The following is a 15,013-nucleotide window of genomic DNA, read 5'->3' on the forward strand; positions in this document are numbered from 1 at the left end:
TGGAGTTTTTTTTTTCTTTTCTCTCTTTTATAATTTTAATTTTTAATGTTTTTAAACTTGTTATATTTTTTCTACATTTATTCCTTTGTTTGCCTTTCCTACTGTTCTTTTCCCCTTGCAGTTAATCTTTAATGTATATAAATATTCTTCATATACCTCTGTTTAACTTTGCATATCTATTCTTTCTTATTTCTTTTCTTTCTTTCCTTTCCTCTCAACATATTTGTTAGTTTTGTTTTCATTGCTTTATTCCCCACTTGGCACCTTGCTTTAGTTTTGTTTTCCAGTTTGTGCTTTAGTTAGCTTTGTTCTTAACAGGTAAATACAATTTTTTATTTCATTTGTTCTCTAGGTCAATCTACTGTACTGTATTTTTATGTACTGTTTTGACTTTGCTTTTGGGTATATATGTATATGTGTATATTCCATTATTTTAATTATTATTTGCCTGATTTTGTAACTGCCATTTGTCTGGGGTTCATCTTTGGTTTCTCATTTTTGGGTATTTGTTTTAATCTCACTTAATGCCATAACAAACCACTTGTGGAGTCTTCATTCCTGACCAGAGATCAAACCCTGAGCCTTTGGAGTGGGAGCACTGACTCCAAGACCCTAGACTCCCAGAGAACTAACCCTAGGGAGTATCAAATAGTGAGAGCTCACACAAAGGAAACCACTTGAATATAAGACCCAGCATCACCCAACCACCAGTAGCACCCTGTGCAGGATGCCTCATCTAAACAATAAACAAAACAAAAATATAAACCCAATCATCAGTAGACAGGATTACCACCTCACTCAGCCTTGTCCATCAGAGGGAAAACAAACAAACAAACAAAAAACTCAGCACAAATCTCACCCTGTACAAAGCTTACACAAACCACTGGACCAACCTTAGAAAGGCAGAAACCAAAAGGAAGGAAGAATTTGGCCTTGAAGCCTGGGAAAAGGAGACCTCAAACATGATAAAAAAAAAAAATGTGAAAAGGCACAGATATACTACATAAATGAAGGAAAGGGTAGAAACACAGAAGTCCAAATAAATGAAGAGGAAATAGGCAAACTACCTGAAAAAGAATTCAGGATAATGATAGTAAAGATGATCAAAAGCCTTGAAAACACAATGGAGAAAAATGCCATTGACATTTTAATGGGAATTGCCCTGAATCTGAAGATTGCTTTGGGTAGTAATGACGTCTTAAAAATATTGACTCTTCATTATCAGAGAAATGCAAATCAAAACCACAGTGAGGTATCATCTCATGCCGGTCAGAATGGCTGCTATCAAAAAGTCTACAAACAATAAATGCTGGAGAGGGTGCAGAGAAAAAGGAACCATCTTACACTGTTGGTTGGTGGGAATGCAAACTAGTACAGCCACTATGGAGAACAGTGTGGAGATTACTTAAAAAACTGGAAATAGAACTGCCATACGACCCAGCAATCCCATTGCTGGGCATATACACCGAGGAAACAAGAATTGAAAGACACATGTGTACCCCAGTGTTCATCACAGCACTGTTTACAATAGCCAGGACATGGAAGCAACCTAGATGTCCATCGGCAGACGAATGGATAAGAAACCTGTGGTACATATACACAATGGAATATTACTCAGCTGTTAAAAAGAATGCATTTGAATCAGTTCTAATGAGGTAGATGAAACTGGAGCCTATTATACAGAGCAAAGTAAGTCAGAAAGAAAAACACCAATACAGTATATTAACGCATATATGTGGAATTTAGAAAGATGGTAATGATGACCCTATACGCGAGACAGCAAAAGAGACACAGATGTAAAGAACAGACTTTTGGACTCTGTGGGAGAAGGCAAGGGTGGGATGATTTGAGAGAATAGCATTGAAACATGTATATTATCATATGTGAAATAGATCGCCAGTCCAGGTTCGATGCATGAGACAGGGTGCTCAGGGCTGGTGCACTGGGATGACCCTGAGGGGTGGGATGGGGAACACATGTACACCCATGACTGATTCATTGAATGTATGGCAAAAACCACCACAATATTGTAAAGTAGTTAGCCTCCAATTAAAATAAATATATATATATGAAATAGAATCTTCTAATGTACATGAGATTTGTGTCTTTAATTTCTTAGTCTTTTGTCTCCTTGATTAAGGTTATTCCTAAGTATTTTATTCTTATTGATGCTGTTTTTAATGAAAGTGTGTTCTCAATTTCCTTTTTAGATTGTTCATGGTTCATGTATAAAAATGCAATTGATTTTTATGTTGATTTTGTATCCTGCAACTTTGCTGAATTTGTTCATTAGTTCTAACAGTTCTTCTGTGGAATCTTTGGGAGTTTCTATAGATAAGACCATTTCACCTGTGAACAGAGATTATGTACTTCTTCCTTTCTGATTTGTATGCCTTTTCTTTCTTTTTCTTGCCTAACTTACTTGGACTAGATTTCTAGTACTTTGTTGAATAGAAATGGTAAAAGTAAGCATCTTTGTCTTCTTCCAAATCTTAAAGGAAAAGTATCAGTCTTTAAACCATTGTCTATGGTATTAGCTATAGGCTCTTCATATGTGGCCTTTATGATATTGAGATAGTTTCTTCTTATTCCTGGTTGTACCTTAGATTTTTAACCCCTCACCCAGATTGTCACTGTACCTCATTCTCTTGTTTAACCCTATGTCTCATCAACCACCTCTCTGTCTCACTTGAGTGAGCCAAATTAAAGTTAGAATAAATTTGTCGAATTCTACCCAAAAGCAAAATGTGATTTTGATAGCAGTTATGTTGACTTTAAAGATTAATTTGGGAGAAATTATCATCCTAACATGTAGCCAATATTTTATATCATTTGTGACTAAAAATTAGATCCTAGAAATGGCTTTCCTAACATGATAAATAATATATTTTAAATTAAATTTTTAGTATTTTTCCTTGTTTCACAGTTTTTAAAATATTTTTCTATGTTTACATAAAGGTGAAGAATACAGTACAACCTCACTTGTCAAAAAAGGGGGGTTTCATTTGGAAACAAGTTCAGCAGAGTACTTATTTGGATTACAGTTTAGCACAACAAGTGTTTGTGTGTTGAGCACATGCAACTTGCCAGGTCTTATACCTATTCCTTGTCTCGTCCAACAAACTATTCATATAAATCAGTTACTTTGTTATTTGTTTGTTATTCACAATTGGAAAATGTACTGAAAATAAGTTTTACCTGAAGTCACATGGATAGAGAGAATACAACCAGGGTTAGAACTCAAGTCTTCTAAGTCTGGTACTTGTCACTACAATGCACAACCTCCATTCTCTTCTGATGATTAAAGATCAGAATAAAGCATTAGTTTATATAAGTAGTCTAGAAGTTGATATTTATCAGACCCTGTATTTTAGTATGAAGTTGTTAGATTCATAATAATAATAGTAACAATAAAAAAAAAAAAACATGCTTAATCAATTGATGGCCCTCTGGGATGCTAGAGACAACCACCTGGGATTAAAATTTAATTGAAGATAATTTATAGTGTCAGTTTCAGGTGTCTTAATCTACCCTTCTGCTTCTAACAAGCAAAACTACTTCCTTCTTTTTATATTGGCTGTGCTGGTCTTCGTTGATGTGTGGGCTTTTCTCTAGTTGTGGTGAGCTGGGGCTGCTCTCTAGCTACGGTGGGCAGGCTTCTCACTGCAGTGGCTTCTCTGGTTGCTGAGCACAGGCTCTAGGGCACATGGACTCAGTAGTTGTGGTTTCCAGGCCCTAGAGCACTGGCTCAATAGTTGTGGCGCACAGGCTGAGTTGCTCCACGGCATGTGGGATCTTCCTGATACCCGGAATTGAACCCTTGTCTCCTATATTGGCAGGTGGATTCTTTACCACTGAGACACCAGGGAAACTTGCAAAACTGCTTCTTAATCATCCCAAATACTTTTCAGCCCCCTGATCCAAATGTCACACTTAATTTATTTCCTTGTGCTTAGTACATTAAGATAACTAGACAAAGAAGCTAATGAGTAGTGGTGACTAGGCAGCCAAAAGGATTAAGATCTCAACATTTCTATAACCCATTCATAGTATATTGGTTGGGAAGTTCTAGATTAGACTTATTCATGCAACATAGCAGACCAGAAATTCTGAAGGGCATTCCTCATTGAGAACAACTAGATCCTGTGCCAAAATGTAAGGAAATAAACCATCATAAGTGAGAATGAGCAGAAACAATAAACAATGGACTTGGACCCTCAGGGGCTTAAGATATCATGATAATTAGATATATAGTATAAAATAATTATGTATGAGATGTTTAAAGAAATAAAAGATGAAATCACAAAAAGAGAAAGCAACACAAAGCTATAAAAATTAACAGGTTTGCCACAGAACCTAAAACTTATAGAAATGAAAACATCATTGTTTAAAAACAGGAGCATCTCAGCAGATAGATTAAAAGGCTATTTAAACAAAGCTGAAAGTGAACAGAAATAAAGCTGAAAAAATCAAACTGAATTCAGAGCAAATAGAAAAAGAAATGAAAAACAAGAGAGGTTAAACTAAGAGGACAAGTGAAAAGCCTTAATGTGCTGTGGTTGGAGTCTAGAAGACAGTAGAGTGGAAAAGATCTAGTATTCGAAGAGATAATGAGTGAGTATATTCTAGAACTGAAGAAAATTATGAGCCGTAGATACAGAAAGTACAGCTTACATCAAGAAATATAAATATAAATAAATCTGTATCTTCAGAAATTACAGAATACTAAAGGCAAAATGATCTGAAAGCAGTCAGAGATAAAAGACAGGATTCTCATAACAGAGTAGTCCTGCCTCTTAGAAGCAGTGTACTTCTTTTCAGCAATAGTGCATGTGAGAAGATAACAAAATATCTTCAGAGTGCTAAAAGAAACATGTAGCTTAGAATCATGCTCTTGGCAAAACTAAAATTCAAAAATGAGGACAAAATAAAGCCATTTTTACTTAAACAAAAATGGGAAACACTTACAAACAACAGGACAATACCTAGGGAACTTCTAAGGAATATACTTCAGAAAGAAGAAAAGTAATACCACCAGATAGGAGGATGAAAGAAAGAATAATGAGCAAATATATCAGTAAATATGTTGATAATATAAATCTCCACAAAATCTATATGTAAGTAGTAATAATGGCTATATTCTGGGGATTTCAAAAAAGGACAGCTAAAATACTGAATAAAAATAGTATGGGGACTTCCTTGATGGTCCAGTGGTTAAGACTTTGAGCTCCCAGTGGAGGGGGAATGGGTTCAATCCCTGGTTGGGAAACTAAGATACCACATGCTGTGTCTAATAAATGAATAAAATTTAAAAAGCATTTTAAAAAATAGTATGTAGTTTGGGGAGGGGGTAAACATCGGAGAAGGTAATGGCACCCCACTCCAGTACTCTTGCCTGGAAAATCCCATGGACGGAGGAGCCTGGTGGGCTGCAGTCCATGGGGTCGCTAAGAGTCGGACACGACTGAGCGATTTCACTTTCACTTTTCACTTTCATGCATTGGAGAAGGAAATGGCAACCCACTCCAGTGTTCTTGCCTGGAGAATCCCAGGGACGGCGGAGCCTGGTGGGCTGCCATCTATGGGGTCACACAGAGTCGGACACGACTGAAGCGACTTAGCAGCAGCAGCAGCAAACATGGGTGAACATAATTAATCTTTGTATTTTTCAGTGGCAGAAGTGATTAAAATAATAATTTAAAAAATGAGTGTATATAGTTAAAGCCTAACCAGTAGAAGAGTAAAAACCAAATAACTATATAAATAAATAGAAATTTTTAATTTTTTGAAAAGCAAGGAAGGGAGGGGAAGCATCATTAGCATCAAATAGAGTACCAAAATAAGATGGTAGAAATAGCTCTTAATGAAACATTAAGTACACTAACTATAAATGGACCAAACCATCAGTTTAAAGAAAGAAATTATAAATTTGACTTTTACAATACAAAAATCTATAAACTGTTTATATGAGACATATCTAAAACACGACACAGAAAATGGAAGGAAAAACATGCTAGGCAAAAGGTAGCCAATAGAAAGTGGAGTAGCCAGGGAAATAATAAATTATCAAAAATTAATATTGGGGGTAGAGGAGACTACTTCATAATAATGAGATTCAATTCAATAATGGATAGTAACAATTCTAATCCAGTATGTATATAATAAAATAACTTTAAAGTTAGTAGATTCATAGGAATAAATTAATCTATTTTCATAGTGGGAGATTCCAGCAAGCTGTTCTCAATTATTAACCAATCAAACAAAAAAAATAGAAAAAAATTTAAACACCTCAAGATAACAAGTATGATTTATTGGACATATGTTGAACCCTATATTCAGTAATTAGAGAAAAATATACTTTCTGCTTAGGCATTCTTGGAAAATTTACAAAAACCAATCAGGATTAGTCCATAGATCAAATCTCAATATATTGTAAAGAATCAAGATATTATAGGCCAAGTTCTCTGTACATTAAACTCTCTCTCTCTGTGAAGTCACTCAGTCGTGTCCGATTCTTTGCGACCCCGTGGACTGTAGCCTACTGGGCTCCTCCATCCATGGGATTCTCCAGGCAAGAATACTGGAGTGGGTTGCCATTTCCTTCTCCAGGGGATCTTCCCGACCCAGGGATCAAACCCGGGTCTCCCACACTTCAGGCAGACACTTTAACCTCTGAGCCACCAGGGAAGCCCTGGTACATTAAACTAGAAGTCAAAAATACGGACTTTTTTTTTAATGTAGTAAATTAGTTGGGATAGCACTAGGTACAATTACAACCCTTAACATTTTACCTAATTAAATCAATAGACTTTTTGTTTGCATTGTCTTATGTGTGAAAGTTAGTAAAGGACTCACCCCTGAAATGATTCAAAGACCTGGACTCCTTCCTGGGTGTGGCTTCTCTATCCTCTTAGGGCCTCAATGACTTCTTTCTTCAATTATTCAGGCTTTCTGAACCTTTTTTTTTTGTCAACTTCAGTAACTTTTTTCTTTGCAACTTTTTCCATTTCATCTGAGTTTTCAAATTTATTAACATGAAGTTATTGATAGTGTTCTCAATTTTTCTTACCTCAGTTAAGTACTTAGTTGTCCTTTTTGGTCCCAATTCAGTCAGTTGAGTTCAGTCACTCAGTCATGTCTGACTCTTTGCGACGCTATGTACAATAACATGCCAGGCTTCCCTGTCCATCACCAACTCCCGGAGCTTACTCAAACTCATGTCCATCGAGTTGGTGATGCCATCCAACCATCTCATTCTCTGTTCTCCCCTTCTCCTCCTGCCTTCAATCTTTCCCAGCATCAGGGTCTTTTCCCATGAATCAGCTCTTCCCATCAGGTGGCCAAAGTATTGGACCTTCAGCTTCAGCATCAGTCCTTCCAATGAATATTCAGGACTGATTTCCTTTAGGATGGACTGGTTGGATCTCCTTGCAGTCCAAGGGACTCTCAAGAGTCTTCTCCAACATCACAGTTCAAAAGCATCAGTTGTTCAGCGCTCAGCTATCTTTATAGTCACATCCATACATGACTCCTGGAAAAACCATAGTTTTGACTAGATGGAACTTTGTTGGTAAAGTAATGTCTCTGCTTTTTAATATGCTGTCTAGGTTGGTCATAACTTTTCTTCCAAGGAACAAGCGTCTTTTAATTTCATGGGTGCAGTCACCATCTGCAGTGATTTTGGAGCCCCCCCAAAATAAAGTCTGACACTGTTTCCATTGTTTCCCCATCTATTTGCCATGAAGTGATGGGACCAGATGCCATGATCTTAGTTTTATGAATGTTGAGCTTTAAGCCAACTTTTTCACTTTCCTCTTTCAGTTTCATCAAGAGGCAGTTTACTTCTTTGCTTTCTGCCATACTGCTGCTAAGTCGCTTCAGTCGTGTCCAACTCTGTGCGACCCCATAGACGGCAGCCCACCAGGCTCTGCCATCCCTGAGATTCTCCAGGCAAGAACACTGGAGTGGGTTGCCATTTCCTTCTCCAATACATGAAAGTGAAAAGTTAAAGCGAAGTCGCGAAGTCGTGTCTGACCCCTAGCGTCCTCATGGACTGCAGCCCACCAGGCTCCTCCGTCCATTGGGATTTTCCAGGCAAGAGTACTGGAGTGGGGTGCCATTGCCTTCTCTGAGGGTGGTATCATCTGCATATCTGAGGTTATTGATATTTCTCCCAGCAATCTTGATTTCAGCTTGTGCTTCATCCAGCCTGGCATTTCGCATGATGTATTCTGCATATAAGTTAAATAAGCAGGGTGATAATATACAGCCTTGATGTACTCCTTTCCCAATTTGGAACCAGTCTGTTGTTCCATGTCAAGTTCTAACTGTTGCTTCTTGACCTGCATACAGATTTCTCAGGAGGCAGATCAGGTGGTCTGGCATTCCCATTTCTTTAAGAATTTGCTACAGTTTGCTGTGATCCACACAGTCAAAGGCTTTGGCGTAGTCAATAAAGCAGAAGCCTGGTGGGCTGACATCTATGAGGTCGCACAGAGTTGGACACGACTGAAGCAACTTAGCAACAGCAGCAGATGTTTTTCTGCTTTATTTCTGCTTTATTTATTTATGCTCTCTCTGTTTTCTTGATCTATTTGTCAGATGTACCATTTAGCTTTTTACGCCTCTCTGTTGTATATGTATGTTTTCTCTTTTATTTCTAAAATTTGCTTGTATCTCTATTATCTTTCTTTTTGCTTCTAACACACCTCTAAGTAAGTTGTCTAATAAAACTGAATAAGTAAAATGATATGAAGCCTGTCTTTTATGCCAATCAAGCTTAAATATTAGTTGCATTAAGAAAATTATATTCTATAAACAGTTATATTATTTTGTATTTCTCCTTTCTCTTATTTCTCTTATTAAACAAGGAACTTTTCATTCTAAGGGACAGACCTCTTAATTCACAATAGCTCAGGGAAAAAAGGAACGTATTGGCTTGCATGGTGGAGAAGACAGGTATGTCTAGGTGCAGGCATTCAATGATGCCATTAGGAATCTGTGCCTGTGTCTCAGCCACACTTTCCTTTCTCCATCCTTGGGTAGCCTTTCCCAATTTAGTGCCACAGCTAACATGCAGGCGTGTATCTTGCAAGCCTAGCAACTCAAGCAGAAAAAGAACCCAGCCCCAAGGGCTCCAGCACAAGTTCCAGGATTGAGAGTCTCAGCTCATGCTCATATGCACAACCAGTCACTGTGGGGGTGTGGGGGATAAGAGTCAGCTGTCAACCCTAGTTAACATACATGGGTTAAAAATGGGGCTGATTCCCAAAAGAAAAGGGAGTGTTGGTGTGTAGGTGAGTGGTGAGAGGTAGAACAGATGGATAAATGAAAGGAGCAATGTTAGTAGGAAAGGGAGATGCTGAGCAGGCAAGAACACCTAATGTCCCCTGGGTCGTAGTAAATACTGGATTGGCAAAGCTCAGTTTTTTCATCAAGAAGTTCAGGAAAAGCTAATGGGAGCAAAAACTGGACAGAAGGGTAATCAGAGTGTTCATTTCCTTTCCACATGGAGTAGTTCCTTCATCCATATGATGGTACTACAGGAACAGAAAACACATCTCCCTGCTCTACTTTGTGTTTCTACCAACTAAAATTTTACCTTTAAAGAGATAAAGCTTTTCACTACAACACTTTATCTCTAAGACTCCCAGAGTTGACTGTAGCCAGTAGACACATATAGCTATACAAATTTAAATATAAATTAATTGAAACTAAACTAATTTAAAGATTTAGTTTCTCATTCACAATAGCCATATTTTGAATGCTCAGTAGCCATCTCTGGCAACCATGTTGGACAGCTCAGCTGTGGCTCATCATTTCTGTCATCACTTACAGTTCTGTTGGACAGCTCTGACTTAGCACATTAAGCTAATACCAGCAATTTGTTATTCAGTGTCTTTCTAGTGACAGTTATTCTAACACGGATTGGGTGAGAAATTTTGATTATGACAGAGAAAATGAGAGAAGCTGACTAGGACCATTCCATGGTCCTCTTTTCATTTCTTTAAAGGATTTCAGCTCCCTTCAGATGTGACAGTCCCTGCCATCACAGAGCTGAAATCCCTGGTGATCTCTTTGAACATAACCCACAACAGCAGCCTGGGACTGGATGCCCAGGAGCCACCTGAGCGCGGTTGTGCTTGGGAGCAAGGAAGTGTGAGCGGCTGGTGATGTCAGCCCCACTTCAGGAACAGTTTATCTAAGACACTCAGTACCCACTGATACCCAAGTGTCATAAATTTCCACCCCTGTCACGCACTTGATCATCTCTCAGTGTTACATAAATCTGATAAAAACTGATTTTTTTTCCTTTTTCGTTCTGCAGACCTGTTCCTCTTTGTTCTGTTGTTGTGATAAATAGCCAACTTGATAAACTTGAGGGGAGGAAGTTGTTTCTTTCCTGTAATGTTCGAAGTGTTGATGAGAAGACTCTGTACTCAGAGGCAACAGGTAAGAAGCTGCAACTTTCTATTTTAAGTTTGGTTTCAGCTCTTTTGGGTTTTTTTGTTTGGGGAGGGGTGGGGTTGGTTTGGTTTGGTTTGGTTTTTTAACCCATGCATGCCCAGAAATTCTTAATTCCCTGTCATGCAGAGAACAAGCTATTCTTATTCATTGTTTGCCAATATCTCTCAAAATTATAGTCATGTGCCTTTTGACCCATTTTCAGGATTTTATTCCAAAGGTGTACTAACATGTGTGCAACATTACAACGTGTGTAAGGTTGCTCTGTTGTTGTCTAGTTGCTAAGTCTTATCTGACTCAACTGGGACCCCATGGACCCCCTGCCAGGCTCCTCTGTCCATGGGATTCTCCAGGCAAGAATACTGGAATAGGTTGCCATTTCCTTCTCCAGGGGATCTTCCCAACCCAGGGATTGAAGTCACATCTCCTGCTTGGCAGGTGGATCCTTTACCACTGAGCCACCTGGGAAGCCCCTGAGGTTGCTCTAGAGTTCTAGTATTTGTGCTGCTCATGCAGTGTTATTTGACCTAGCCGAAGATTGGCCAAACATAGATATCTATCAATAGGAGACTAGGTAAAGAGACTACAGTTCATCCATATACTATATTGTGTGTGCCATAAAAATTATTGTTGAAGAAAATGGCAACCAACTCCAGCATTCTTGCCTAGGAAATCCCATGGACTACAGGGAGGCTACAGTCAGGCTACTGGCAGGCTACAGTCCATGGGGTCACAAAGAGTCGGACACAACTGAGCAATTAAACAATAAATAAGAATAAGGGAATTCTTTTGGTATGATATGGAGCTATATGTCATTACTATATACTGAACAAAAATACAAGATACAGGACAGTGAATGTATTTATGCTATCATAAGTGCAGAAAAAATAGAAAGGTTCTTCCCATTCTCTTCCCTTTTTCTTCTTCCTTCCATTTCACCCCTTCTTAAATATTTATTCTTCTTAAATATTTCTAAAGCTATTAGGGAGAGTGGGGGTGGGGCATGGTAGGCTCAGGGGTGAGGGCAGGGCCATGGGGAGGGACAGCTACAACAGCCCATCGCTGTCTAGGAACCTGAGTGGAGTAAAGGATGTCGGCACAGGGCAGTGGCCCAGCACTGGATGTCAGAGTCCAAGTAGGAGAAGGAAAGAGTTCATGTGGGGAGCAGCATGGATGTCGGAGCCCACAGGGAAAGGGTGGCATCTGCACAGGCTGGGAACCAGGTTTCTCACATCAGAGGAGTTCCAGATATGGAAAAAGGGCAAATGAGAATGAACCCGATGGTCCTGGATTGGAGTTGGAGATATTGGACATGCATATTTTCTGTCTTTTGCTCTTGCAAATACTGTTGTAATCAGTAACTTTGTATATTGTCAGCTCTCACAGGGCCCTTGCAAGTGATGGGTCCTGGAAGCCTCATCTTCAATAGCTTCAGACTTAGAAAAGTTAATTTAGATATCCAATACTTTTTGTTTGTTTTTTTTCTTTGTATTTTAATGGAGCTCAGATTCACATGTTTGGGTTAGTCAGAATCCTTGATGTAGGATATATACAGTCATTATTAGTATTTACATGAAAGGTGATCTTTTACTTACTCATTCACTAACGTATTTATTTTTTCTAATTTAATAACAAACATCTTGAAATTTTCAATCAAACAAGAACCAGAATCTTAATAATATTATATCCCTACCTAATTACTTTTCCCCATCTCATCCTTCTATTTTTCCTTCAGAAGTAACTGTGATCTCGAATTTTGTGATTTTCATTCCTTTACACCTTATTTTTTTAAGTTTTATTAAGAATATATGTGTGCCTAAGTACTATATTGTTGAGGTGTTTGTTTTTGAACTTTGTAGAAAAGAGATTGTACTGTATGTGCTTTTCTGGGATTTGATTTTTTTTTCCCCCACTCAGCTTCATTTAACTCAAGTTCACACATGTTGGTTCTGTAGCCTGTTCATTTACTGCAGTATAATATTCCATTGTGTGACTATACCACAATGAATTTATCTCCTCCTCTAATGGTGGAAGTCTGAGTATTATGAATGGGGCTACTATGAACATTCTTATTCATGTCTTCTGCTGGTATATATGGGCAAGAGCTTGGCCTATACTTAGGAGTGGAATTTCTGGGTTGTGGGGTGTAAGAGTGTTCAGCCTTACAGAGGAATCCCAGATTATTTTCTCAAGCTGTAACAAATTACATTCCCACCAGCAATAGATGAGATTCTCTTGATCCCTATCTTTTCTAGCAATTGATAAAATCAAACTTCTTGATTTTTGCCAATCAAATTGTTGTAAAATTGTATATCAGTGTGATCTTAAGTTGCATTTTCCTGATACATTTATTAATTATATTTGTCTCCCATTCTGCAAAATTCATATTTGTTCAGCCTCTTTTATTGTTTTTTCTCACTTTTTTAAATTGGTTTATAGGAATTCTTTATCTATATTTTTATTAAACTAATCTTTTTGTTGACTATATAAGCTGCGCATATCTCCTAGAATATATAAGTTGCCTTTTATTTGCTATGTTATCTTTTTATGAACAGAAGTTTTTGATGTAAATGTAGTCACATTTATTAAATTTTTTCCTTTACAGTTAATGCTTTTGTGTCTTGTTTAAGAAATTCATTTTTTCCTTAAGTGTCAGCTTTTGCAGGAATGATGGATAAAAGAAGCAGGAGGAAGATCTGAATAATCTGAATCCACAGTTAATTTAAACCCCATTCCAGGCTGTGGTTTGTGCTTCCTGTCTCACTAAACCTTTCAGTATCATAAAGGTACCAGATGGCTCAGTTGTAATTTTACTTCCTTTCACCTTCTTGACTATCTCTAATGGAAGTGGTAAAGAACCATGAAATGACCAAAAGGTAGATGACTTGGTTACCCAGGAGATGCTAATACAGTACTGTGATAGTCAAAAGTTGATTCTTAATTTAGCTGAAAAATGAGAGTACGCAGATATCCTGAGAGTACCAGTATGAATCAAAGTGCTTTTCTGTGTATTTATATATTTATATTTATAATAATATATATATTTCTACTTAGAGAAGTTTCATCAGGTTAAAGTCAGTTGACTTATAATCATCTCCTTCTGTTTTGTTTAGGTTTATTTATAAAGCTGGATCCTGAAAAAAGTTTAACATAAAAGAGCTTCTGGTGAATTCCATAACAGTCTGTGTAAAGCTGCCCCTCCTCCGGAAGAAGCAGTTGTCTCCAGTCCTGCTCTTGTCATCCACTGTTGAATCCCCATCAGGCAAAACCTGCTAACACGGACCTTCCTAAATAAGTCTTTTGAATTCAATTCCAGGAGCTCCATTTCTACCTTCCAAACTTTTTAACACAGAGACACTCCCTGAGAGAGTATCAGCAATTCTTTCTGTCTCCTTAGGATGAGTGTCTGGTTCTCCTAAAATCTGAATAGGCTCCTTAAGCTTGCTCAGGCATGATGTCTGATCCATTACAGACTACAGGAAAAATTCATGCTGAAACTTTTACCACAAACTTGGAAATGCCAGAAAACTGAAGAAAGGAATGAATATGTGGGTACATGAGTGTGTGTGTGTGTGTGTGTGTGTGTGTGTGTGTGGTGTGTATGCATTATAAATTACAAAACTAGCTTTGTTGTATCTAAACAAATCTTCTAGGCTACAGTAGGAAACACAAACAGTTTCTATAGAATCAGACCCTTCACCTCTGTTGTCTTGGAGTCTAAGGATTAAACTACTGTACCATTTTAACATGACTGTGTTATTATCTCTTACCAGTAGCATGGTTTATCATCACTGGTTTATCATCATTTCTGTTTTTTACAAGCTGCCTGGCCTGTGGTCTTTTGTTATAGAAGTCCAAATGGATTAAGACACTTAGGAAATGAATACAGGCTCCTAAGTGTATTCATTTCCTAAGTGTCTTAATCCATTTGGACTTCTATAACAAAAGACCACAGGCCAGGTAGCTTGTAAAAAACAGAAATTTATTGCTCACAGTTAAAATGGAAAGTCCCAAGGTCAGGATGCCAGTGTGTTCACCTTCTGATGTGGGCCCACTTACTAGTTCATATCTGGTACTTTCTCACCATGTCCTTACATGGTGGAAGGAGCTAGAAATCTCTCTGGATCTTTTTTATAAGGACACTAATCGCATTCTTGAAGGCTTCACCTTAAGCACTTCCCAAAAGCCCTGCCTACTGATACCATCATATTAGGCATTAGGACTTCAACATATGAATTGGGCCAGCCCAGGGTGGGGCGACCTAAACATTCAGACCATAGCATTAGGGCTGCCATCACAAAGTACCACACACTAGGTGGCTTAGAACAACAGAAACTCATTGTCTCATGGGTCTGGAGACTATAAATCCAAAATCAAGGTATCAGCAAAGCTGTGCTCTGAAGGTCTAGGGAAGGGACAGTTCTATGCTCTCTCCTAGCTTCTGGTTGCCTCATGCATCCTTTGGCTTGTAGGTGCATCACACCACCTTCAAATGGCATTCTCATGTGTGTCTTTGTATCATTTTCCCTCTGTCCATGTTTTCCCTTTT

General features: G+C 38.1%; 1 protein-coding gene across 2 annotated transcripts in view; it reads left to right on the forward strand.

The window, feature by feature from the left end:
• Nucleotides 1-14,210, forward strand: part of THEM4 (thioesterase superfamily member 4) — a 48,954-nt gene extending 34,744 nt beyond the window's left edge. For both annotated transcript variants that reach the window (XM_081490873.1, XM_081490872.1), the window contains 2 exons: nucleotides 10,328-10,452; nucleotides 13,578-14,210. In XM_081490873.1, the coding sequence (XP_081346999.1) occupies nucleotides 10,328-10,452; nucleotides 13,578-13,618 (166 nt within the window). In that variant the 3' untranslated portion in view covers nucleotides 13,619-14,210. The remainder of the gene's footprint in view (nucleotides 1-10,327; nucleotides 10,453-13,577) is intronic.
• The last annotated feature ends 803 nt before the right edge of the window (nucleotides 14,211-15,013 follow it).

The sequence above is a fragment of the Giraffa tippelskirchi genome, chromosome 5 (assembly GCF_054371585.1).
Source record: "Giraffa tippelskirchi isolate mGirTip1 chromosome 5, T2T-mGirTip1v1.2.pri, whole genome shotgun sequence".
Classification (NCBI taxonomy): Eukaryota; Metazoa; Chordata; class Mammalia; order Artiodactyla; family Giraffidae; genus Giraffa; species Giraffa tippelskirchi.